The sequence below is a fragment of the Callorhinchus milii genome, unplaced genomic scaffold (assembly GCF_018977255.1).
Source record: "Callorhinchus milii isolate IMCB2004 unplaced genomic scaffold, IMCB_Cmil_1.0 Scaffold15, whole genome shotgun sequence".
NCBI classification, from domain to species: Eukaryota; Metazoa; Chordata; class Chondrichthyes; order Chimaeriformes; family Callorhinchidae; genus Callorhinchus; species Callorhinchus milii.
In genome coordinates this window covers 12,180,586-12,205,111 of record NW_024704756.1, presented here as the reverse complement: position 1 = coordinate 12,205,111, position 24,526 = coordinate 12,180,586, and the positions used below count along the sequence as shown (strand labels likewise).

The following is a 24,526-nucleotide window of genomic DNA, read 5'->3' as shown; positions in this document are numbered from 1 at the left end:
TGGTTTATCTTTTTTATCTTTGGCCTTTACTGGGGCTGTGCGTTTTCGCCGAAGAGAGTTAAGCGTGCTGTGTTAGGAATGAGTGATGTTCAATTGATCAGATGACAAATTGCAAAAACAGTCAGCAAAATGAGGAAATGAACAACGGCACTGGCAAAGCCCCATCTGCTGGTGATTCATACATTTTTTTGTGTGGAGAGATGCAGAGTGGGTAAGCCTCTTCCTCAAAAAGAGTTAGCCTCCCAGGTTCACTTATAAACGCAACTGGGATGAGAAATAAATCTCACTAATCTTGAGTTTGCCTCCTGCTAGCCAATTGCAAAGCAACCAAACCTCCCAGCATTACACTTTTACGGAACTCTATAATCGGGATCCGTTACTGTAAAGCGATCTGAGACGCCTTCCGGCGTGGAGGGCGTTATATAAATCCAAGTTGTTGTTGCATAATGGGAAGGGGGAGAGAGAGGGAAGAAGAGGAGACTAGTCCAAAGACACATTGAGCTACACAAAGTGTTCTAAGCTCCTCAATAAGGAAATGTAAAGACAGTGGAGCAATTATTTGGCTGTGTAGCGTGATTAAGGTCCTATTGTTTTTCAAATGCGATTTAACCACAGCAATTTCACCTGGCACTGAAGCTACTGATTCTCAGCAGCTTTTCAGTCTCAGTGTAATATAATTCTTTCACAATACAACCATTTGCATTGTATTAAGGTAGTTACTGAGTACATTTTTGTGAAATTCATTCGGGAGTCTTCAGTCATAGCAAAAATACTGATATCTAGTGCAATATAATATTGTATTCAGAATTAGAATGAACCGGCTTACCTAGACTGTGTTATTAGGCAACAGGTAAATGGACATAGTGCTACAAAAAGGAGCAGCCCTCCTCCGATTCCAACAATATTCAATATTTGTTTAGGTTCTGTCAGCAGAAAAATATTATCCAGTTAAACATGCCTTGAAATGGTGCCCACGACTTTGTAATGCATTTTGACAGAGGATTGTGCTTTGCTGCTTTTCCCACTACCAGAAACTAGATGTTATGTCTAATTAAGACAGCGAATGGTTTTGGCAACAAGGTAAATGATTCCTGTCCAATGTGCAGCAAATCAACACTGTTTACTCAAAAGGCATATCCCTTCTTACAGGCGATGCAGACCAAGTAACTCGGAAATCAGAAGGACGCTCCATTCATTTAAGATCCAAGGATCATACGGCATTCACCCAACAAGCATACTAACCCTGTGAATAAATAAAATTCACCTAGTAGGTGAAATATGGAGTGTTTCACCTACAAGAATTCATATGATTAATTTATTGTTGTTTTTTGGTAAACTATAAAACAAATTACTCCCCATACCTGCACTTCACTAGCCAACTTACTGTCTATTGATACTTTGTAACACGAAATCTCACTTTCATCAGCAAAGCAACATCCTTTCTCCACACATACAGTCTCATTGTTTCCATCTTGAAATATACAGGCTACAGGATATCTTTCACGAGGATTACACTCTATGTAAAGAAAAATACACATTGCATTTATCAAAATGCCAGCAATAACTGAAGCAATATAAAAAACAACCAAGAATGACCTACCATATCAAATAAAAGCACAAAACTGAGCGAATTTGTGCAAAAAAATTTAAGTACAGGAAACTAATAATTAAAGTTCACCTACTTTTAGTAGTAGGTTCTCCAATTTTCAAACACAAGGCATTGTATGCATATGGCTGGATTAACGATTATATGTGCTTGTGGGTGCGCGTTTCATGTGTGTACATGTCTGTGGGGGGTAAGGGAGGGGATGGAAAGAATCAACAGCATCATAAATGTGTCCATTCCCCTGCAAGTCTGAGGATGACAACTCGAATTACCATCCTGGTTATCTGCCTTTTGAGAGATTTGTTGACCAGCAATAATTTAAAAACCATGACTTTTTGGAACTAGCAACTTAAGATAACATAAGTGAAAATCTCTCCTTTCCTGACCAATTTCAATACATTTTTACTGTCGCTAAAAGCATACTTACTGGTTGGATAAAATAAAGTTTTAAAGATACTTCTTTTGGCTCCTCCTCTGGCAAATCTTTTGTTAATCCAAGAACTCTCTTTAAGAGGCTGTTGGTTTGGTTTGGACATTGTAGGACCTGGACAACCAGTTTTGGAACAAGCGTCAGTTAAAAGAGGCACATATTATTCAGTTTAAGCACTCCAAAATACTACTCGTGTGAAGGGCACAATTTAAACGCAAGTTTGTGTTGTTATTGTAAGTTTTCTTCATTGCATATATATATCTCCCACAAAATATACAGTCAATTCACTTTACAGGACATTCTGTGAAGTGCTTTGAGGCGTCAAGAAGACGTGAAAAGCGCTATATTAAATACAAGGATCATTATATTTCTGTATTGCTAAAGATATTGAGGATCAACATAGATTGTGTTGAAGATGGATTGCTTTCAACTTGGTAAAACTTAGCTTCATTCCAAAGTGTGTAATATCAGTGCATGCTGTTGGTATTTCCTACACAAGTAATGCCTCAGAAATAGAAGAATCTGTAGAATCCTGAGTACAAAGCAGGGACAGCAAATACTCTGGTTAAAAGTATTGCATAAAGATCCAGGCATTTATTGCAGCAATTACTTGAATTGGGTTCTCCATGGATGTTCCACAGACTCACATGATGAAAGCCAGTCCACAGCATTCCTTTTATTTCAATATATTCTATTTCGCAATCCCACCAGCCCCACCCCAACAAAAAACCTAACCTGCAATTGTTCATAAAGGGAAATATGAAAAGTAAAATGTACCAGGCACTATATTCTATGAAATAAGACAGAAAATCCCTTTGGATATAATTATTTGATGGGTCCTATATAAAAAAATTCTTAAAAACAGATCTGTGTAACATGGAGAGGATCTTTCACGCCCACAATTTGAAAGAGAAGTATGAAGTGGCAGACTGAAAAAGGAATTTAAATCTGGTAGGAATTTGGAATATGCGACTGGTATCTGAAAACATATTACAAATCGCTGCGACTTCATCGTCACACACTCCCAAAAGCAGCATTTCATTCTTATCACATCTTGCAACTTAAAACAAATTAATCCCACATGGGGTGGAAGGCTTAGCACAAGTACAGTATTCCCAATGTTAAATCCTACCTTGAGTAGGTCCACGTAAATAGTAGCACTCTGCACTAGTCCACTAAACACTATTAAAAGAGCTTAGAATATTTTCCCACTCCATTGTTAAATTGATCTCTGCTGTAACACATCCTTACCATAATGGTGTATTTGGAACGCTTCCAAACTCCAGCATTATAATGAGGATTTATTGCATTTTGTTAGAAGAGGTCCATTAAATCAGTTACACATTCCAACACTGACCTTGATGACTACCTTAACCAGAGAATGGCAAATGCCTCTGTCTGCCTTCACTGAGAAACAACTGAAAAAAAGCTGCGCTTGAAAAAGCACTTGTACAGGTATTCATTTCACAATTGAGTTCTACTGGATGGCTTTAAGATAAGTTATTAATCCCACCATTTACAAATACTGTCTTCAATACTTCATTTATTTTTTTTAAAAAGCGTGTCCAGAAATGTGAAGGTGACTTGTCACCAAAAACAAAAAGCTTTTGCAAATGAACATAAGCTTTCTTCACAATTGAAATATCTGGCGACCTGCTTTCCAAGCTAACCCCAATGAAGATGACATGGACTACCTGTTTGATTAATTTACTGCGTAGCTGGTTTTCGTCTGAATACATTCATTAGGTGTACAGGTTGCTTTAATTGTTGACCGCTCAGCCAGAACTGAAGGCTAGAACCTGAATAACAAACCTGGACTGACTGAACAGGTATAACTTTATGCAGAGCAATTGCTTCAGGCAACACAATTGGAAAGAATGGATGCCATATAAAATAGGATTTAAATGATTTAACGATCCCAATATCAACCAGCCCACTTGCAGAATGCCGAGTTAATACATAATTTCCGAGGACATTCAACCCCTCAGAGATTTTGTGCACATAGTTTTCAATCATGGGAAACAAAAGGGAGAAAAGAGGAAACATAATGTGCCTTTAATGTATGTGGCCTTCCACGTGAAACTGATTGCACCATTTGCTAATGGATATCTCATTTTGCTTTTATACAATATAATTTTGGTTGTCTCTGTAAATCATTAGAAAAAAATATCTTCAAGGAGATTAAATACTTACAGGACAGGGTGTGAATCAACAGCAACATTAACCAAGTCTTCACAGGTGAAGCCATCAAATATCCATTCCTATTGAAAGGGACGCAAACACCAAGCTTTTGACAAGAATTCAAACCTCCACAGGTATCTAAAAAAAAGTCGACCTTTTATCTCGATTTCATTTTAGGAAGTGAGAGAAGGTCTTGCACCTACAGCAATGAGGAAAGGAATCATCCATCCACCAAACATACAATGCAGAATTTACAGTGAATAGCTTTCATACTTATGTGTCCAAATTTTTTGAAATGCGATGCATCAAGTTGAATGATGTTGAGTTTTGTAGGCCATCAGCCAGGTCATTAGGTTATTAGTTCATATCCACACAATATAATAGGTGCATAAAGTATATATAAAGTGGCTGATAGCTCACTCACCAATAATGAGGCACAGGACATGAAACAGGTCCAAGTTAGCAGAACAGTAGACGGTAGAAGCTGAAAGGTGCTACAAAATGCTGCACGTTCATAAACCTGAGGTATTGTCATTATAATGCAGGTGTGCACCAATGTTCTGGATGAATGTTGCAGAATCCTACCAAAGGGGCAGCAACCAACAGCGCCCTAAACTACTTTTGAAAAAAAAATCCATATTTTTTTGGAAAAAAAAACAGCTTCTATAGCAATGTGTGCCATTCTTTCTGGTTCTGTGAGGATCCGTCATAGATTGATTGGAAGCATCTGGATACAAATCAAATGAAATGACAGCATCACCATCTCAAGCCATCGTTGCATTGCACTTTTCATGTTGATTTCAGGAGGAAAGGGAGACAAGTGTGACCCAGATACTCTTCCATGGTGGGTGGGGTGGGGGGGGAACTAAACATGTAACGTTATATGCATATGCATCAGTAATCTCATCAATTCGTGTTAAGCAGATGCCATAGAGGGGGTTTAAAACAATCAGCACTAAAGCAAATCGAGTGGAAGCAAAGGCACACAGCAATCCCGAGCCCTTTTAGGCTGCTTTCCTGCAACTGGGTGGCTCCACGTCAGTAACCAGTTGGCTTTAACTCAGTAAAACACATCAACGCACCTGACTCTTCTGTGTTGTCACCCACAGGAGTGGCCGAGGATTCGGGTCCCACCGACACTCCTAATGTCAGGGTTCCTCACTGTGGGCAAAAGGTTACACGTTGTAATTGTGACTTTTTTTTTTTCTCTTCCCCTTCTTGTGCACCGACGTGAAGTGCTCCCGACTCTGTGCCTTTGCTTCACGGGGTCCACCATTCTTCAGACTAACCCCTCAATCCCCTCAGTTGAGCAGTTCAGACCCTATAACTAGTGGTGGAAAGTCAATTCCTTATAGAATTGATTTAGTAACAGCCACCGACATCCTAATATTTTTACACGTTCGTGTTTTAATCGAATAAATCCTCACACCTCCCCCTTAATGCCAGTTACAAGCAAACTTATATTATTATTATTATTATTGTTGTTAACTTTCAATGGAGGTTTTCAAGGTAGAAACAACCTGGAGAGGCACTGGGTGACTCCTGGAGGTACCTCGAGATCAAGGGCTGTCTTTCATATTACTTTTTTTTTTATTGATCCTCTCTCTCCCCACCCAAAAAACACACACACACACACACACACACACAGTGCCGTGAAATATTCCCATTTACTGTTGGTGCGCGTTACCTGGGGATTGGCTTCCACTGCGATCCGAGGTCAGATGGGGAATCTCCAGCCTGAACTGTTGGGATGAGACCCGAGTTGTCAGACTCACCCCTCAACAACTGCGCCTTTGGACCGAAGTGCGTGAGCTCACAATAAATAGTCAGTGACGGCGGATGATTGCGTCCCGAACCAGCAAAGGCGACAGCTGTTTGTGTGGACCACCCACTCCACCCCACCCCACCCCACCCCAGGTCACCAATGACTCCCCTGTCCCCTGAGCATGTGCAGCGTTGGCAATGGTGCAAGTTTGGAATTGCCAACAGCCACAAACTGTGAGCAATTGTGTTCTCACACACACACACACACACACACACACATACATCATCTTCCCAAGGTGGGCTGCATTCTTGATTTCCTTAAAACTGACCGCCCTGTCTGGGACCTCACCTTAGTTTTGATGTCACGTCCAAGTGCCTTGAGAGACTCCTGGTGCGCTGGTTTGAAAAGAGAAGGGAGTTTCTACTGGTGCTCCACCCGAAGGAACACTCCCTCCTCGCCCACCGCATAAAGTTGGTCATTCACTTCACGGCTGCTTGAGACTTTGCTCGGCACCAATTGCACGTTCAACTACAAAACACAGTAAATCCCGTGAAGTGCTTGGAGACGTCCTCCTTGATCCAAAGTATAAGGTTTTGTTTTTGTAAAGGCCTGGTTTATTAAAAAAAAGTGGAATTTTAATTACCTGCTTTTTTTTCCCCCTAAGGTAATAGTTTGCTTCTCTTTCAATTTGTTGAATGGAAAAATACAGCAACCTCAGTATTTGGCCTTCCTCATTTACAACCACTAGGTGCAGAATGGGTAGATAATGCGAGGAAATGAATGAACATGTGTTGAAACCATGGTTGTACAGTAAACCAACAAGAAACAATGCAGTGGTCATCGTAGATAAGTTCACAAAAATGAACAATTTCAATTGTTGTACCTGCAGCAATCACTTAAAACTTCATTCTGGTGTTCAGTGTGGCCTTGAAATAAAAGATAAGGCTGGTGCAATAAGGAAATCACAACAGAAGGTCGAAGTTTGATGTGTAGTCTGTACTGCATCAGCTGATTACACCCAAGCCAGCAGGTTGAGACAAGGGGCACCAGGAAAGAGCAAAAGAAAGTTTGTTACTCCTGATTGATATCTAGTGAGCTGCAAAGAGCATAGGGTTGTTTTATTTTATATTATAGCAGAGATGACAATAAATTCAACTGTAATGGTTGAATAGCCAACCAATTGGGATAAGTCCTTTTCCAGCACAAGCATCTATAGATCTGTATCACAGCCCTCAGCAAAATAAGTAGAAAGGTGCAAGGTAGTTTGAGTTGTGTGCATTGATGGGTATCATTTTCCTATGTAAGCTTACAAGTTGATACCACCAGTTTCCCCAGCTCTTTCACACCAACCATCGAAGATGCAAGCCTTTCCCATTCAGGAAAGCAAATAAAATCTGCAGCATTGCTGATGTGAGTTATGCATAAACCTCTTCTCCATTGATATGCACACTCAACCGCTTGTTATGTAAACATTTGGAGCATCAACAGTTGCATGGAAAATAATTTTGGATACTGCATAAATGTAGAAATTTATTAACTTGTGCACCTTTCATACCATATACTTGGTATTGCTTTCATAACCAATTTATAAGCATGTAATAAAATGAATTATGAAATTGTACTACATTGTCATTTTTTTTTACAAGTAACCAAAAAAACGAGTTTGGTTTCTTTGTTTTATAAAAGATCTTAAATTAATGGAAAGCAACCTTTGTCCTACAGTCAGCAGAGGAAGATCAAACTTTATTAATTGAAACTGCTTGCATACAAAATATATTGCACTTCAACCGAACAATATCAACATAAAACCAAATTATTTGTTTCCACTACTATGTACAGAGAAAAATATTGCCCCTGTTGCAGATTCATGTACTGTAAGGTCAATCTACCTTTGTTAATCATCTACACTAAGTTAACACAGTAGCCCATAGTGGACATGTACATAAACAAAGCTATTCTCCTCCCCAAATACTGTACATACCCAAAAATAAATAACTACAAATCATCAGTTTGGCAACAATCTTGGACATTTTATGCCTTTCAAACAGTACACGGACTGTTTCATTCTGTGCTCACCTTATGCATCAAATGCAGAGGTGTAAAGGAAGTGTTCTCCTCACTAGATTCAAACAATGCCATACAAACTTCAGTGCAAGGATTTCTGATCCTTTACTGTTCAGCTAGATGCATATAGAAGGAAAATCATGAAAAGCATGCATTCTTCTGTAAAGTTTCCCGATATTTAACCACACTTTTATCTACATACATGTATAATACATTACTGTCTTCTGATCATTTAACTTCCCTGATTTCTGCAACTATAGTAAAGTTATCCCCTTCTGGCAAGTTATATTGAAGGCACAGATCATACAATATACTTTTTTTTAAAGAGTTCTAAGTGAAATGAAAATTGTTACATCACAAATGTTCCACTGGCCACCAAAAGGAGGTGAAGTGAACAATGTGCATCAACTATGCACAATGGGTTTTATGTCTTTGGCCTAAAAGGTTTTCCTAATGACATGTAAGCATCTGGTTTGTATGGTTAATAAAAAAAACACAAAATTGAGAACATCACTCTACACGTTTGCATTTTAAGAAACTCCATTGACCAGCACTTGCTGGTTATCTGTTGGACTCTCTGGCTTCTCTTTCTTTTGAGCACGTTCTTTGCCCATGCGCAGTCGAGTGCTTTCACCAAAGACATTTGGACCATGTGAGGTTTTTGTCACGACACTCCTTTCATTATTGCTGTCAATTCTGATCTGAAACAAGTCAGAAAGTGTTCAAAAACAATCGTGCTTAAAATAGTGAAACTTACAACGGTTTAATAATAAGATAAGGCTAATTACAAAATAGTTTGGAATGTCCAATGGAAGACTACAAGTAATAATCCTTGCATTTGATATAGCGTCTTACCACATTTCTAAGCCATGACAAAGTGCTTCAGAGTATACTGTAAAGTGAATTGACTGTATAATTTGTGGGCAAAATGCAGCAGCCAATTGCACATAGTAGTGTCCCACAAACAGTCGGGGAATGAGTGACCAAATTGTTATTTTTTGGAGGGATTATCCATTCAAACCACAGAACTAAACCAGGCAGTTAGTAGAAATATAAAATCAAAGCTATAGCTAAACATTTACATAAATGGCTGTTTTAGTGCTTGTGAGAACTCCAGAGCTCTACATTTTTTATGTTGCAGCTTTTTCCAAATGGAGATAATCCCTGCATCCATTGCAATGTGTTGAGGGTGACCAAATAAAAAAACAGCAAATTTTCAGTCAGTGATTTGTGGGAATCTTTTTTTTTTAAAAAACTGTAACAACTGTTTTTGCTACCTACTTTAAATTATAATCAGGATTGCAACACAATTTGCTTCAAAGCAGTACAATGTAGGTTCATACCTGAGATTCCCCATATAGAGATTTCCCAATCTTGGTGGTGCAGCGAAAGAGGGGAGAGAAAAAAATCCATTTAAAAATGTGCAGGAGAAGAAAGGGTGGGGGAGGGGGGGAATGCTGGAGTTAATTGACACTAACATTTACCTCAGACGATTAAAGATTTCAAATCCCAGTGGGCCTAACGGTGAGCTGTCTCATCTACTGTGGAGAATGCAGAATGTTTTTTTTTTATCAAGTACAATTGAAAGGTTACCTGCAACGATCCATCTGCCATCCTGGCCTTTGAGTCTCTTGAAGAATTACGTTTACGGATGTCTCCTCTCAAGATTTCATCTAAAATGTAAAAACAAAATGCTGTGAAACAGGTTGACTGAACATAATCGATTATTCTGACAATCTGGGAGATTGTGGCACAACTATCTTCCATCAAAACATGAGAGCAACAATGCAATTGGTTCTATTATTCAATTCATTAATTTCTAGAATTTAATGGTTAATGCAATTGGTGCTGTAAATTACAAACAAACAATTAACTTAAAGGAAAATTCCTAAAAAATATATTTTCTGATATGAAGACAGAACAATAAGAATATAAAAAAGTTTACTATAATTAAAATTTAAACAATTGCAGACTTTGAAAAATTGGCCATTTACCTGAAGTTGCAGATGAATTTTTGTTCCCTCCACGGCCACGCCCTCCACCACGCCCACGGCCAGTATTACCACGTCTGCGACTGTCAATCCTGCGTGAATAATTTTCCCTTTCTTCATCTGTTGGAGCCAGTGACCAATCGCTCAGCTCATCTCTGTGCTCCGATTCAGTTTCAGAGGTGTTTGACGCTTCAGAATTATTACCTTGAGGAAGAGCAAAATAAATCAGTTAGAGCGCCTTAAAATCTAATTCAACAAATCCAATGGATTACACAATTAACCGTGCAGAACCAGTCTTGTTTCCACTTATAATATTTATACCTGATTTCAGTTGCTCCAAACAGTACCAAAGCAAAATTAAAGCTTTCCATTTACAAAGGACAGAACCTTCATTCAGTCTTCTCAAAAAGATCAACAGAATACAGTCATATAAGGTTCTGTCTCAACTCCTCCCCCCCACCCACCACAATTCTTATTCTGTCGACAGAAAAAAGGGATGGCCCCGGCTGCAGACATCTCCCCAGCCATATCTAGGATGTTACTTCAGGACTGTACCACAATCAGGTTGCAAGATTGCTCTCACGTTCACCTTTCTGAAATATAAGGAGTGCTCTCTACTACAAAATAATTTGGATACCAGCCAAAGTGGTTTGGACACCAGCCAAAGTGGCAAAGCCTGCACGAGGGCTGGGAATGCATGTTGCGGCCGGCGTCCTAATTCTCAACCTTCTGATATCTTATTTTTGCTTTATTTAGTTGCAATTATCATTTAAAAACCACATGTAGTTCTGGCCCTATAAATCTTGCTGATTGCTAAATTGGCTCAATTGTAACGTGAAAATAAGTAGAACCTGATGCGTAGCCTGGTCCTCGCCTGCCACGTCCTCGACCACTGTACGGTCTGCCACCACGCAAATAACTTGTGCTGTCATCAGTCGCATAACCTCTTTCTTTATCTGACCGACTTGCAGGGGGTCTTGAACCTGCACCCATCTGTCGAAGTTGTTCATCTATTTGTAATCTTTCCATGCGCAGTTGGTCAACTTCCTGTATATAAATAAAACACACAGACCTTTACAATGGCCGAGTTCTTCACTTGTGCTTGATTAAGAACTGCCAATCCGAAGTCCAAATTTAAGTAGAATGGCTACCGTCTACATTGATTATAGAGTAAATAATTGAAAATGGACACCTTTCTTAATTGTGAAAGGGAAGACATATGAAGGTAAACAAAACTGCTTAGTATCCAACAGGATCTGGAAAAAAAAATCAACATTGTATGAACCTGAACCTCACCTCTACTGATCGTCAAGATAGTTATAATTTATGTTCAAGTCAGGATTGTTCAGATCAAGCATCGTTGCTCCAAGTAGATTAAATAGCTTATTCTATGGAAGCAGATTCTGACAAGATTCAGGTAGGTCAAGTTCAGAAAGCTACTGCATTAAACAACTAGGCAGGAGACCAGTAACAAAGTCTTGCTTTGCCGGTGAACTAATTACTCATATTTTGAAAAACATACTCATCTGGATAAACCTTCAAGGAAACGATGCTGAGCAGACAGAAGATTAATTAGGGGATTATTTGCTGATGGTAGCCATTTTACTTCTTGGTATTTTACCGTTTTGGACCTTGAAGTGCAGAAGCTAGAAGCCCATAATGAAACCTACCTTGGACTAGAAATGTTACTCAAGTTCCTGAGTGAAGTTGACTCATCATTTAATTTCATGACAGTCTGTGCAGGCTTTAATGTCACAAAATTACTCATGACTGGCAAAGCAAGCATAATATGCCAGCCAGAAGATGTTTCTTTTATCAGAGAAATACCCATTCACACTTGCAAGAGTTAGACACTGTGAAATCAATCAAATAAATTGTCAGTACTTCAGTCCAGTTTGTTTATTAATTTTGTAGAACTGAAATGGACTAAGTCAACAATGAAGTAAATAGCATCAATGCTATGTTTCAGTTCTCTTGTATTGCCAACTTCCGCACCATACTTCACCCAATTCCTGGATATAAAATGCAAAGCCTTCAGCAGCAAAAAAATGAATTGCAACAAGGATTTGTTTTTAGTTATCTCAGACAGTAATCGTGACCTACAGTTTACTCAGTTCACGTTATATCATTTCACATTTAATGCAATAGAGACATTGTAAAAAGGGAAATTGGTAAAGAGATGATTTTAGTGGTTCTTTTTAGAGACTGCAAATTAACGGATTCAGATAGTATCATTAGCATTGTTCCCTTAGAGAGAAGCTTCATCAGTTCTTACCTTTAGGTAGTTCAGGTGGTAGTCCAACAGAACACGTGCATTGCTTATGCTTTCCTTTGTTCCAACAAACACAAAAGGAACCATGCCCTGCAAGTGATGTTTGGATTAAATATTTAAACCTCAGTTTATCATCTCCATTTCAAATAAATGTTCTTTGGGATATATTTAAATTGTAAGTGAACATAAAACTGTTCTAGAGCATTAATACTGAAATAGTGGATACAACTGTGACTTCACAAATAATGTTGCTCTAACCAGCTCAATGTTGGAAAAACATTCTAAGTATACCCATATAATAATAACGTTCATCTCATTTTACGGCGCTTGGACAATTAATCAAATTTGTATTAATTGACAATTTAAATCCATTCATACTTACAATTTTTTTATTTTGAAAACAAATTAAATATGATTTTTTTTATGAGTAAAAACAGGCTAAGGGCTGCTAATACAGCACTTGCCAATGATTCCTCCAGCCTAAATATATTTAACTGCTGGAAGCATTAATCCATTAATTGGATGAACATTTAATTCAATTCATGTTTGCAGAGTAGATGGAAAAGTTGACGAATGTAAAAGTTCACAAGTGCTTTTCAATGTTATTCAGCTGATAAAGTCTGTTTTTTTCACAAGATGTCTGTACATTGAAATGGTAGAAGAAAACTCCATGCTTGGAATTCCATCAGGTAGATATCATTTGAATAAGGTACATTTTTGTATACTCAACTACTCTACATTATGCATTACATTCAATCAACAAAAATAAACCTACCTCTTCCCGAGGGATCTTTTTATCTCCATCACCTTCAATTCTCACTCGGACAACTCCAGATTTGTCCACAATTTCTTGTATGAGTTTCCCATTTTTTCCTATCACTTTTCCTGGAGAAGTAAGAGAGAGCATTAGTATCAAGCATTGAACTCAATTTTAAATGTAATAAATTATGCTGATTTAAGGACTTACTGCAGGCTTACCTACTAAATTCCTTGGTACTTGAACAGAGTCTTCTGTAAATTCAAGGTAATTCCTGGCTTGCTTGACTGCCTCCTGGTCCTATAAATCAGATTGATATTAAAGGAAGAATGTTGCCTAGAGAAAACATTAATTTTGACTAAATTAATCATATTAATTTTACTATTTTCTTACAAGTATATACCAAATTAGGTGTACAATGTGCTTTTTTTATGCCACTGCTCCTCAAGTAGCCTGCTTGGACTTTAAATGCAAAATGGATCGTTTCATGATCACTTGGGCATCTTGCTCCACAAATCCAGAGCCAGCTAATACTGAGCTCCAAGTGCAACAACTCAATCAGCTTAGCGGGACTTTGACCAACCATTGCCAAGAAGGGTCAAGATTTCAACTGGACCAGTGTTTGAGGTTAACATCAAAAGCTAACATCACCATTGATTGAAAGCAGCTTATCTTCTATCTTTCTCCTTTAAAACTCTTTCATGGACAGTTTGGATAGCTATCAGCAATGCTAATTACACCTTGAGCAGCGCTTAAAACCATGCTAAAGCATCAAATCACAAATGTGGAGCTGCATGCAAACTGACCGGATTTGCCAACAATAGAGAAAAAAAACATGTACACCAGTTGATTGCCAAAAACGTTATAGGGCAAAACAAAAGAAAAATACTTGCCACTACTCTTTACATCAATACAATCTATTCCTGTTTAGATAGGCAAATGATGCACAACATTGGTTTGCCTACCTAATGAACATTAATATTATGATATCCTCATCAACCATCATGAAAAAAAACTATTCTCATGTCTCGACTACAAACCATCAGTTGCACGAGGCAAATGATACAGAGAATATTACTTCAACATTAGACCAAAGTACACAGCATCATTTTCTTAAATTTTTTGCCTACACAATCTCTTTTGAAACTTTTTGCTGCTTTCTCACATCATGCTTCTGCCTCAAGTTAAAAAAGACCAGGGTGCAAAACTCTCCACATCCAAAAAGTGTCACTTGCTAATCCACCAAGGTAATGTGCCATGAGGCACATCTAATCACATTAGTTTTTTTTTACTAATTCTGTAAACTATTCTCAGCAGCTTCAAAACAAAACAAATTGGTAAAACTTACCCAATGAGATCAGGTCGATTCAAATATGGGGATTTGCTTTCAACTTTCTATTTAGAAATTCAAAATTCTACAGTTGGAGCTGTTACATGGACTTTTCATGTGGGATCCTATTGGATGTTACATATTTACTAAGACTTTTCAATGCAATTTCCTTTGAAGACTTAATATTGAATAAAAAGGTTTACATAATAGTTGATCTATTTAGTGATTTGTTCATTGAAAAATAATGAGTCATTGAATTTTAAAAATAAATGAGACTCCAATTTAAAGCCACCGTCCATATTGACATTAAAACACATTACTAGCTAAAATATAGTATTCAAAAAGAACCCACCTCACCGTAGATGTGGAAAGTGCAGGTCTCTTCATCCAGTTCAATTGCAGTAACACCTGACACTTTCCTCGCTTGCTGGATGTTGGCACCGTGAGTTCCGATGGCAAGACCCATGAGATCTTCGCGAACAATAAACTGCTCGTGGAAACGTGATGCAAGCTGCCGAGAGCTCTAAAGTCAGAATAAATAGGACAGTTGTCAAATACAGTGCTGTACCATTCATGATAAATAGCTATGCAAAATCTAAAACATTTCATTTTAAGTTCAGTTTTATTTGTTGTTCAAATATATTCCTAACAGGAGTAAGAATTCAAATGTCTTAAATTTTTTCTAATCTTGCCTTTTCCAAAACTTTTTGTGAGCCTCAAACCATGAAAGGTAATGTTACAGGTAAATACTATCCATAGACAACCAGCATGCCTTTTGTTCAAAGTATTTTTTTCTGGAACTTTGTTCAAATTAGAAGTTATTAATCTGAAACCATAATATTCACCTCTAGTTGTTTGCTGGCTTCTTCATTCCTCAACATCAAAGTTAGCTTTGTCCGAATGCTTCTGAAGTGCATGTCACTGAGCATACTTGCTCGCTTCGCTGTCATTTCATTGGTGGACTGCATTTTTGCAAAGAATGAAACAGTCACATAATTAAACAGTAAACATGAATAAAAGGATTGTGGGAAAAATGGATTTACCAAAACCATGTGAAAAATACTGTACTTACCAAAACTACTAATTGATTGGATTCTGAATCGAAATATACACAATAAGCTCCAATAGCTTTTTTAAAATCCTTATGTGAAGCTTCATTGGTACACCTACAAATCATTGAAATATACAACTGGAGACACTTGCAGAAGACAATTAAGACAAAATAAGTACTATTTTATTAAACACTATATTCCATTTTAGACTAATGCAACCCTTTTTGTTTGTGGTAAATTTAAACAATACTTACGAACGCCGCAGGTCATCTGGGACATCAAGTTTTATTTTATGAAATGTGTTTTTTGTTGCAGGTTTATTTGGATTGATGGGCCGTAGTCGTTCCACTGTAACTATTTCATTGAAAGTAGCATCGCAGACAGCGTACTCTATAACATAAAACTGAAAATATATATATTTTAAATGTTTATTTCAATTCACAGGATTCCACGTGTAAATTATGAGCACTTTTATTTCTAGATAAACATTTAAAACTGTGGTTGTCAGTGGTATAGTTTGAACACCACACATTATTGAAGCAATGCAGGATATGAACAATCTTCTAATCTATTTACAGACAAGTGAAACATGTGAAAAGGCATGCTGGTTGTCTATGGATAGTTTCACGAGCCGGCAAAACACAATTAATCTGATATCCATTTCTTTATTGAATATGACGTGAGATGAGCACATATGAATAATATATTAAAATAAAATTGTAACATTTGAATGTGGAGTCCTGTAGCTCAGTGGTTAGGGCACTCGCTTTGCAAGCGAGAGACCCGAGTTCAATTCCAGGCAGGTCGAAACCTTGGGCAAGTTTCCTTACTCCACACAGAGCCTAATAATAATCCCTTCAAAAACCCAAAACAATAATAATAAATTGGTCGTTTTCAATCCACGACTGTTTGTGGGACATTGCTGTGCGCAATTGGCTGCCGCGTTCGCCCACAAATATACAGTCAATTCACTTTACAGTGTGTTCTGTGAAGCGCTTTGGGACGTCCTCCCGACGTGAAAAGCGCTATATCAAATGCAAGGATTATTATTATTATTATAGTACAATGGCATATTAATCTTAAGATAAGGGTAAAATTCTAAAATCTTGTATTATAAAATTCAAAAAGCAAATCAGCAAAATATTTGGTCAATGAAATGTCTTACTTCACCCTTCATCATTCTAACTTTTGCCAACCACCAGCCACAAGGTTCTTTTTCATTTGCTCGAGAATAAACCTGAGAAAGGAATTTTAAAATCACAATGACTATTTATTAGCTGGAATCAAAAAGAAACATTAGTTGGGCTTTTCATATTAATGTATTTAACAAGTTTAAACTTGCAACTTCTCTAATAATATTTTGCCACCAGTTCACATTTTTTTTGTTCAGTTAGGAATTTAACATGTACAGAAATCCATCATCATGCTTAACAGTATCCAAACCAGACAAAGTTCTGCACATGCATAGTCCCTATGCATCAACATTTCACTTGTCTGTGCACACTGTCTCCCCCACTGGGATGCATCCTGTTTACCTAAATTCCAGAACATTATAAGTGCAGGTTGGCAAAAGCCAAAGCTTAGGGACTCCAGAGTGCACATTGGGGTTCTACTTTAACCAGTTAAAACTGCAGTTTGCTATTGGGAACAATGTCTGGTGGCAAGTCTCCTGACGATTGTCCAGATAGGGCCACCCTGCCTGTTAGGGTTTTGTCCTTTTGTATCGATTTGGGTTGCAAATGCAAAAAATGTATTTTTTAAGCATAATAACCAACATAATAGCTAAAGAAATAATTGACTTTTCATAAATTAATGGAATATTTAACGTGTTTATTATTGTAAAGTATTATGAGGTTGTAGACTTCAGTAATTTTCAGAGCTACTAAGATTAACAAACCCCTAATACACTGATAGACATTCACATACCTCGACATCATCACCTTCATTAATATCTTTATTATATCCTGCTGGTGGTGGAAATCGGACATCATGGAAAGGAATTTGTCGCTCAGGTTGCCAGCTGAAACCAAAAATTAAGAGCATGATTCAGAAAACAATTTACCAGGAGTAGGGAATAAAATCCACTCAGTTTGTTTTGTTTAGATTCAGGTTCAAGTCTCACTTAGATCATTTTCATACATTTCCTACCTTTGTGCCAAGCCTGTGTCCTATTCTTGTTGAATTAGTGATCCAAATGTTTCAATTCAATGGTAAAGTACATAATAACTGAATTCAAAGTATTAACATGTTTTTCCTCATTTTATTTTAGTCCTAACCAATATTCTGAACACAGTCTACTAGGATTTAATAACAAAGTTAATTTATTCTTGATGCACAGAGATCCTTGAAACTACTCCACGCTGGGGATGCTTATTTTCTACCCAATAGGATGTCTCTTGAAATTGTATGGATCCAGATCCCTTATCAGGCAGTTGTGCACCCCAGTTTCCTACTGAGATTCTCGCTATCAGTGAATTCTCTAGGAATGGCTGTTGGTAAGGAGTCTTGGCTTTCTGCAGTGATATGAAAATTGATGCTTTTATAAAATCAAAAAAAATCAAGATAAGTACTTTAACAGACTCGAACACTTAGAATTCTTAAAAACTCATAAAATCATAGAACATTTATAGACATTCAGCAAAACTGGCAGTGATGTTGCAAAGGATCAACGGCTCTTGCATGTCTTGGCAATGTTGTAAAGGATTGATTCTAGACCAGTGTTGGCTAGTATCATCTCATTCAAAAGTTCTCATAGCTTTGAATGTATTTAGGTAGCCTGTCCACTAGGGCTAGAAATGTCAGTTCTCGTTATACTATTCAATGCAAATGCTTTGTCTATGCAAACTCCCTGTTGGTCAGCCTCCCCAACTTCTCTCAACAGACTGGAGATCACCCTGCAGCCCGTGTCCTCTCCCACACCAGGCACTGTGACTCTCACTCCATCCTCACCCGGCTCCACTGACTCCCCATCACTCAAAGGATGCAGTTTAGTTCAAGATCCTGGTCCTCACCTTCAAAGTCCTCCATAGCCGTGCTCCTCCCTACCTTTGTGATCTCCTAACCCCCTACCAACCAGTCCCCTCCCTCCACTCAGTGGGTTCCAGCCTGGCGGGCGGACCTTCAGCCTCTCTGCCGCTACATCTGGAACTCCACTCCACAGTCTCTCTGCCTCGCGCCCTTCCTTGCCTCCTTCAAGACCTGTCTCAAGACCCTCCTCTTCAACCATGCCTTCGGTCCCCCACCTACCCTCCTGATCCCAACCAACAGCTCGGGTGCGGATCCCTGACTGTCCAGCGCCTTTGACGTCCTCCTGACGTGAAAGGTGCTATACAAATGTAATTTTTTGTTGTTGTTGATCTAAAGCTGCATGATCCCAGTGGCTTCATCATTTTCTCATACGTGCTAAAAAAAAAGCTTCTGGAAGATTTGAAACATTCCTGAGCATCAAAAATGCATTAGGTGGAACACAACTGTTTGTTTTCGAACAGATGATGCCAACTTTACTTAACACCAGAAACCTGAGCTGATTGAGTTATTATATTTCTGATGGGGAATTCTAATTTCTCTAATTTCTGCTACCAATGTTATGTTCTTAGCCCTAGAACTCCAAACTAATGCTCCAAACTCGCATTGCTCACTAAGTCAATGTTGCTACTGTATAATAACGTACCTTATTTTGGCAATGTTTTTGCATTAATATTTCAGTTTATGTAAAGCTGGCTGCTTAATGCTTCATGCAATTAGAACTCTCAAAAGACAAGAATGTGTTATAATCCATTAAGTGACATTAATACTCAAGTCTTTCTATTACTGCAGTATAAATGATGCAAAAAATGTTCTCCTCTAAGACTCAAGTCACTTGTAACCTATCTGTCCACAGACACAAGACCTGTAAGTCACCCCCTCCCCTCTACCAGCTCCCTGCGTATTACCACTGTTCTATTCATTGTTTACTGTGCATAATCCAAGTTTGGCATTGGACTTACCAATAGTTTTATGCTACAAAAATTGATCTGATTACCTTCAAAGGTAGCACTAGTCATCAGCCATATGTGCAACTTGTTTAATAGAATTTTCTTGCTAGATCATGCAAGCATTCCTCATCATTTAACTCAGTCTACTCTAACTTTTTAGCTGTCCATATGGCTGAGAAAGAATTTTATTACTTTAACAGCAACATTTGGTTGTATCCTCCAGAGAGAAACCAAGCTTATAAGACAAAGTATGTTTATGATGGTGTTACTGAGTGAGTCAAGCATATTGGAACTTTTTTTTAAAAAAATCACTTCTGGGGCTAAAAACCTTAATCATGATTGCAGAAAGTTATTAACATTAGTACTTGCCATCAGAAATTTAAATCACCACAATCAGCTGAGAAGTTTATTGGTCTTCAGTAGCCAGAAGTAAATCAGATGCATCAACCAGAGCACCTGCTGGCAAATAAATGTGATTGAAGTTTATCTTAAAATGACTGAAGTATATTTTTGCATTACGCCTCTAGGAGTTCATTCCTTGCAAATAAAAATATAGTGGGGGCATGCAGCTTTAATTTCCATTCTCAACTGAAACTACGCATTTCCTTCAATACTGCTGACTGAAAAAAAGATTTTGACAAAAAGGCATGGAAGAAAAGAACTTACTTGTTCTCAAAAGCAACAGTCAACGATTCATCATGCACATCCTTCACAATAGCCTGCAACAATTAAAAAGGTAAATTGGCAAAGCAAAAAAAAGTAAATGAACATTTGTGGAAAATATACATTTTGATACAAAGATTGCCATGACTCATATTATCCATTTCTAATTTCTAAACACCTAATAAATAACGTAGTATGAATCTAATAGCCTGAAAAAGTATTGTAAAATTTCCATTTTAAACATAGCTAGAAATACCTATTGCAGTTAACAGCATTCACAAAAATGTCACTTAAATTTGAACTTCTAGAATTAAAAATTTCAACATAATGCAAAATAACAGTTCATCTTAAAATCAAGTTCCCAAAAACGTTTTTTTGAATAAAAAGTGATGATTTATGAAACAACGACAGATCGTCAAGTCATTTTGAAACAAACCCATTTTTCCCCCACTTGATAAGATCTCACTATACATGCATCAACTTTGGTCAACTTGATCCAAGGCCTATGTAAATATTGTTCTGCCTGTAGATACTTTACAATGGTTTGATTTCCAATTCTTCCTCTCCAGAGGGGAGAGGGGCCCATCTGATTTCCATATGACAAACCTCCATCCAATAAAATGTAAATTCAATGAGAAGTGAAGGCAGGGAAGAGAAAAAGAGACTTAAGATATGGTAAAGAAAACATTGGATAAAGAAGATATTTTCTTCAGAAAAAGCAACCCATAAAATTACATTGGAAGATTCAACACAAAAACAGGCCACTCAGCCCAAGTAGTCCATGATGGTAAAAACTGTCAGTGTACGATAACGTAACAAATTTCAATAGTAACCACTAAGACGTATAGAGAACCTTAGACTAGAATCTCATTAAGATAATTCACTCTTATTAAAACCAATTTTGGCTAATACACAGGAGTTGCAATCTAGTTACAAATATTGCATGTGGGAACTTTTGTTCTTTCACAACTGTACAGGCTAGCAGAATTCAATATTTACAAACTCTTTAATTCCAGGTTGTGTATACCAAATATTAAACCCCACTGTTATTCACAGCATAACCTATAATCTAAAAATATATTCCAACAACAAATTACATTTACATTCTATTGTTTATAATACAAATTTGTCAAAAAGATCCAGCCAAATGTGATCGAAAATATAATACTACCATGACAACCAGAATATTCTAGAAAATGTCTAAATTACTATCCTGCTCCAGATTACAAAAGTCATTGTTATGGTGATTACAATCTAAATCCTCACATTTTGAGAACTGTGGTATTTNAAAAAACCCACATATTAAATATGGTTACTGTTGTGGTACTCCTTACTTAGAAATACGAACAAAGGAAAGTCCAGATTCATGCAAAACATACCGTATCATTAATTTCACTTTACTCATTTTTGGGGCACAATATTTCAATTGATACTCCTTGAATCCCAAATGTAAATCAAGTAAACATTCCATTATTCAAAACTGGCCTCCTATCTTACACAACTCTTTATTTTCTTCCTCTTCCCTCCACTGTATCCCATGTAGCATGTGTTCATTTTGGGCACAGATATTTTTTGAAGGAGCTAATTAACAAGCCTAACAATTTTTGTTGGTAGTGTGTTCTACATATCTACTATATTTTGTGTGTGTGTGTGTGGTGTGTATGTGTGTGAGTGGAGGGGGGGGGGGGGAAGAAGAATTACTTCTAATCTCTAATCCTGCTTTAGGCTCTCATCGTTTTAAACACCAATCATATCCTCTTTCAATCAACTTGGCCTAGTGACACTGAAATAGAGGGATAAAACAAAGGCTTCTTTTGCCTATATTCTCCACATTGCAAATTCCCTATTTCACCTCAGCTATTAGAGAAGGAATTTAACTAAAAGACAGGCTCAACCGTAAATAGCTAAACATAAATTGCTAAGCAACAACAGAAACTTGAGAAAACATCACTTGCTTTATTCCCTCAAACTTGAGCTTCATTTAAAACTTATGCTTTTGTTTCTCAGTTTGATGCCACATGCCCTCCCCAGTTGTGCAAGAGCTTCTCCAGTACAATCATTCCAGTTCTGATAAAAGGATCAACCAAAACATTTTTACCCTCACTTTCCCTCAAACAAAAAGAAAAAAAATGTTTTTTCCTACATCATAGAGTACACTAGTTAAAAGCACAATATTTGCCTTTGAGCTTGACCAAAGCATGCCCATTAATAAAAACTGTCCATCAATAAACTCTGTAGTTTCCTACAGAACCTGTAGCTACTAACATTATATAACAGACAATCAATAAAGGGAACCTCTCTGATACTTGAGTAAAGTTTCCATTGCAATTTTCAGTTTGTTCTAGTTTTTAGAAAATACATAACCAACGGTGTTCCTTTTCTTCTCAGGAAATGTTATTTGCTGCTGACAAGGAAGTAAAGGTTCTAGAATATTTTTTCATACAGAGGTTTTATTCATTACAAAATTTCCTATTCTATTGAACCTCCGAATTCAGATTCTAAACAAGCCCAGCTCGAACAGTAATTTCTGTCTATAGGAGATGACAAAATGCTAAGAACAATTAACATACAGTAATTGATATTTTAGAACACTGTTCTTAAAATTTTCTTTAAAATAGCTCCTTGCAGAAGTCTACAGGATTCAGAGATTAGAAGCACTGCAATCAGAGAATGTACCCTTAAATTCTGTGTTTGAGTGATCAATTGGTTTATTGGTACCATTTTGTTTCAGGGTTATAAGTTATGTTACCATTTTCAAACATTTCCTTTGCCTATTTGTACTGTAGTGGGAGAAATAACTGGACTAAATGTTTTGTTCTATCAAGCTTCTTTAGCCATAAAAAAAGTTGAAATACCATTTAAAAACACATATTATGAATGAATTTCATTTTATAGTGCAACAGATCTATTCCATATTGGAATATGGTTAAACTGCAAAACAAAGCATGTGATAAGAAAGTGGATCCTGGCCACCACATCAACTGCCTTTGTTAGAAGCCAATCCCACATACCCACTGATGAGAAAATAAAAATCTCAGTTTTTTAAAATATATTTTACATCTACCTTTACTCTCATGGTTTAAGTCAGTTAATTATGCATGTTCATTGCCTCATCGTTCCAAAATATCATTTTTGTCCTTCCCCCACAAATAAATGTTTTTAAACGAAAAAAAACATTCAGCTCATGAAAGTAGGTGAAGGAGTGCTGGAAATGTCAACCCCCGGGGAATTATAGGCCCAAATGTTTTGACAAGTTTGTCCTCAGTCTGAATTAAATGATGGTACGGACGTTCAAAAGGACTAAACAAATAAAAATCCAATTCCATTAAATGGCTTTAAATTTAAAATACCAGAGAAACGAACCGTGTTTCGGGAAGGCCTTTGCTTAGCAGTTCCAGATCCTGCAAACAAAAATGGAGCGTGCAGGCCAACGTGGGCAGCGCACAATAATAATAAAAAAAAACCCATAAGGGAGACGAAACAATGAAGGCATTAAAGAGGAGGCGCAAAAAAAAAACATCCTCTCGCTCGACGTCTTGTCGGGAGGAAAGCGTTTCCACGGGAATGAGACCAACCGGGGCCAAAAGATAGATCAGCGCCGATGAATGAAGACGATTTCTCTTTCTTTTGCACAGATCTACAAACTAATCCACCGTGGAAAGGAGGGAGGGAGAGGAGAGGAGGTGGAGTGGGTGAGAGAGAAAGAAAGAAAGAAAGAAAGAGAAAGAAAGAAAGCGGTGGGGTTGGTTTTCCAAGCTCCACTCGGCCTTGGGTGCACAGTACAATGGGATCTGTGCACCTCCCATTTACAGGCCCTGTGTGGTCGAATCCCGACTCCATTTAAGAGACAGACATCAAACACTTCAGCTCGGCCGGGAGAAGGCGCCGCCGCCGCCAGCACCACCACCACCACCGGCGGCGGCCCCGCCGAGGAAACCAATCTCGCTGCCCGTTTAAAAACAACAACAACAAAAAAAAAACTATCGTGCGAGAGAAAAGGAGAGAGGCAGAGAGAGGGGGGCGTGGAAAACTCGACCCTGCTTCACCCCCTCCTCCTCCCAAGCACACGAGGACTAAATCCTCCCCCCTCTCTCTCCCGCTCTCTCTCTCTCTCACCCTCCACTCGGGAGTGAGTGTTACGCAAGAGAGGAAGGAGGAGGGTTAAAGACCCCGAGAGTTCAACTCAAAACCCTGGCCAGCGGTTTACCTTGTAAAAGGCCCCATTCGAGCCGCGCACCTCCACCATTAAATCCTCCATCTTGGCTGGCGAGCGGTGCGGTGCACTCTGGGTCTCTCCCGCGAAAGAGTTGGGAGGGGGAGGGGGGAGGAATTATTTTTTTCAAAAAAAAAGTCCCGCCGTTTTAACGGCGCCGCCGCCGCTGCCCGTCGGTCGGTCAGTCTTTCAGACCTACACGCAACCCCCCCCCCCCCCGCCCCCGCC

At 38.0% G+C, this 24,526-nt stretch overlaps 1 protein-coding gene across 4 annotated transcripts; it reads right to left on the bottom strand.

Moving 5' to 3' along the window:
• Window positions 1-7,699: 7,699 nt before the first annotated feature.
• On the bottom strand, window positions 7,700-24,390 carry fmr1 (FMRP translational regulator 1). 4 transcript variants are annotated; one of them, XM_042340685.1, is made up of 16 exons: window positions 24,293-24,388; window positions 20,089-20,141; window positions 17,375-17,468; window positions 16,614-16,685; window positions 15,703-15,851; window positions 15,469-15,562; window positions 15,242-15,358; window positions 14,749-14,919; window positions 13,288-13,366; window positions 13,085-13,194; window positions 12,313-12,399; window positions 10,889-11,084; window positions 10,041-10,241; window positions 9,640-9,719; window positions 9,390-9,419; window positions 7,700-8,747 (listed from the first exon to the last, which is right to left on the bottom strand). In XM_042340685.1, the coding sequence occupies exons 1-16, from the start codon at window positions 24,341-24,343 to the stop codon at window positions 8,577-8,579; spliced, it is 1,755 nt and encodes a 584-aa protein (XP_042196619.1). In that variant the 5' UTR covers window positions 24,344-24,388; the 3' UTR covers window positions 7,700-8,576. The 4 variants fall into 4 exon arrangements, with proteins under 4 accessions (XP_042196619.1, XP_042196620.1, XP_042196622.1 ...); XM_042340687.1 differs by having other exon boundaries at window positions 8,697-8,742; window positions 24,293-24,390; XM_042340686.1 differs by lacking the exon at window positions 9,390-9,419 and having other exon boundaries at window positions 24,293-24,386.
• Between the last annotated feature and the right edge of the window lie 136 nt (window positions 24,391-24,526).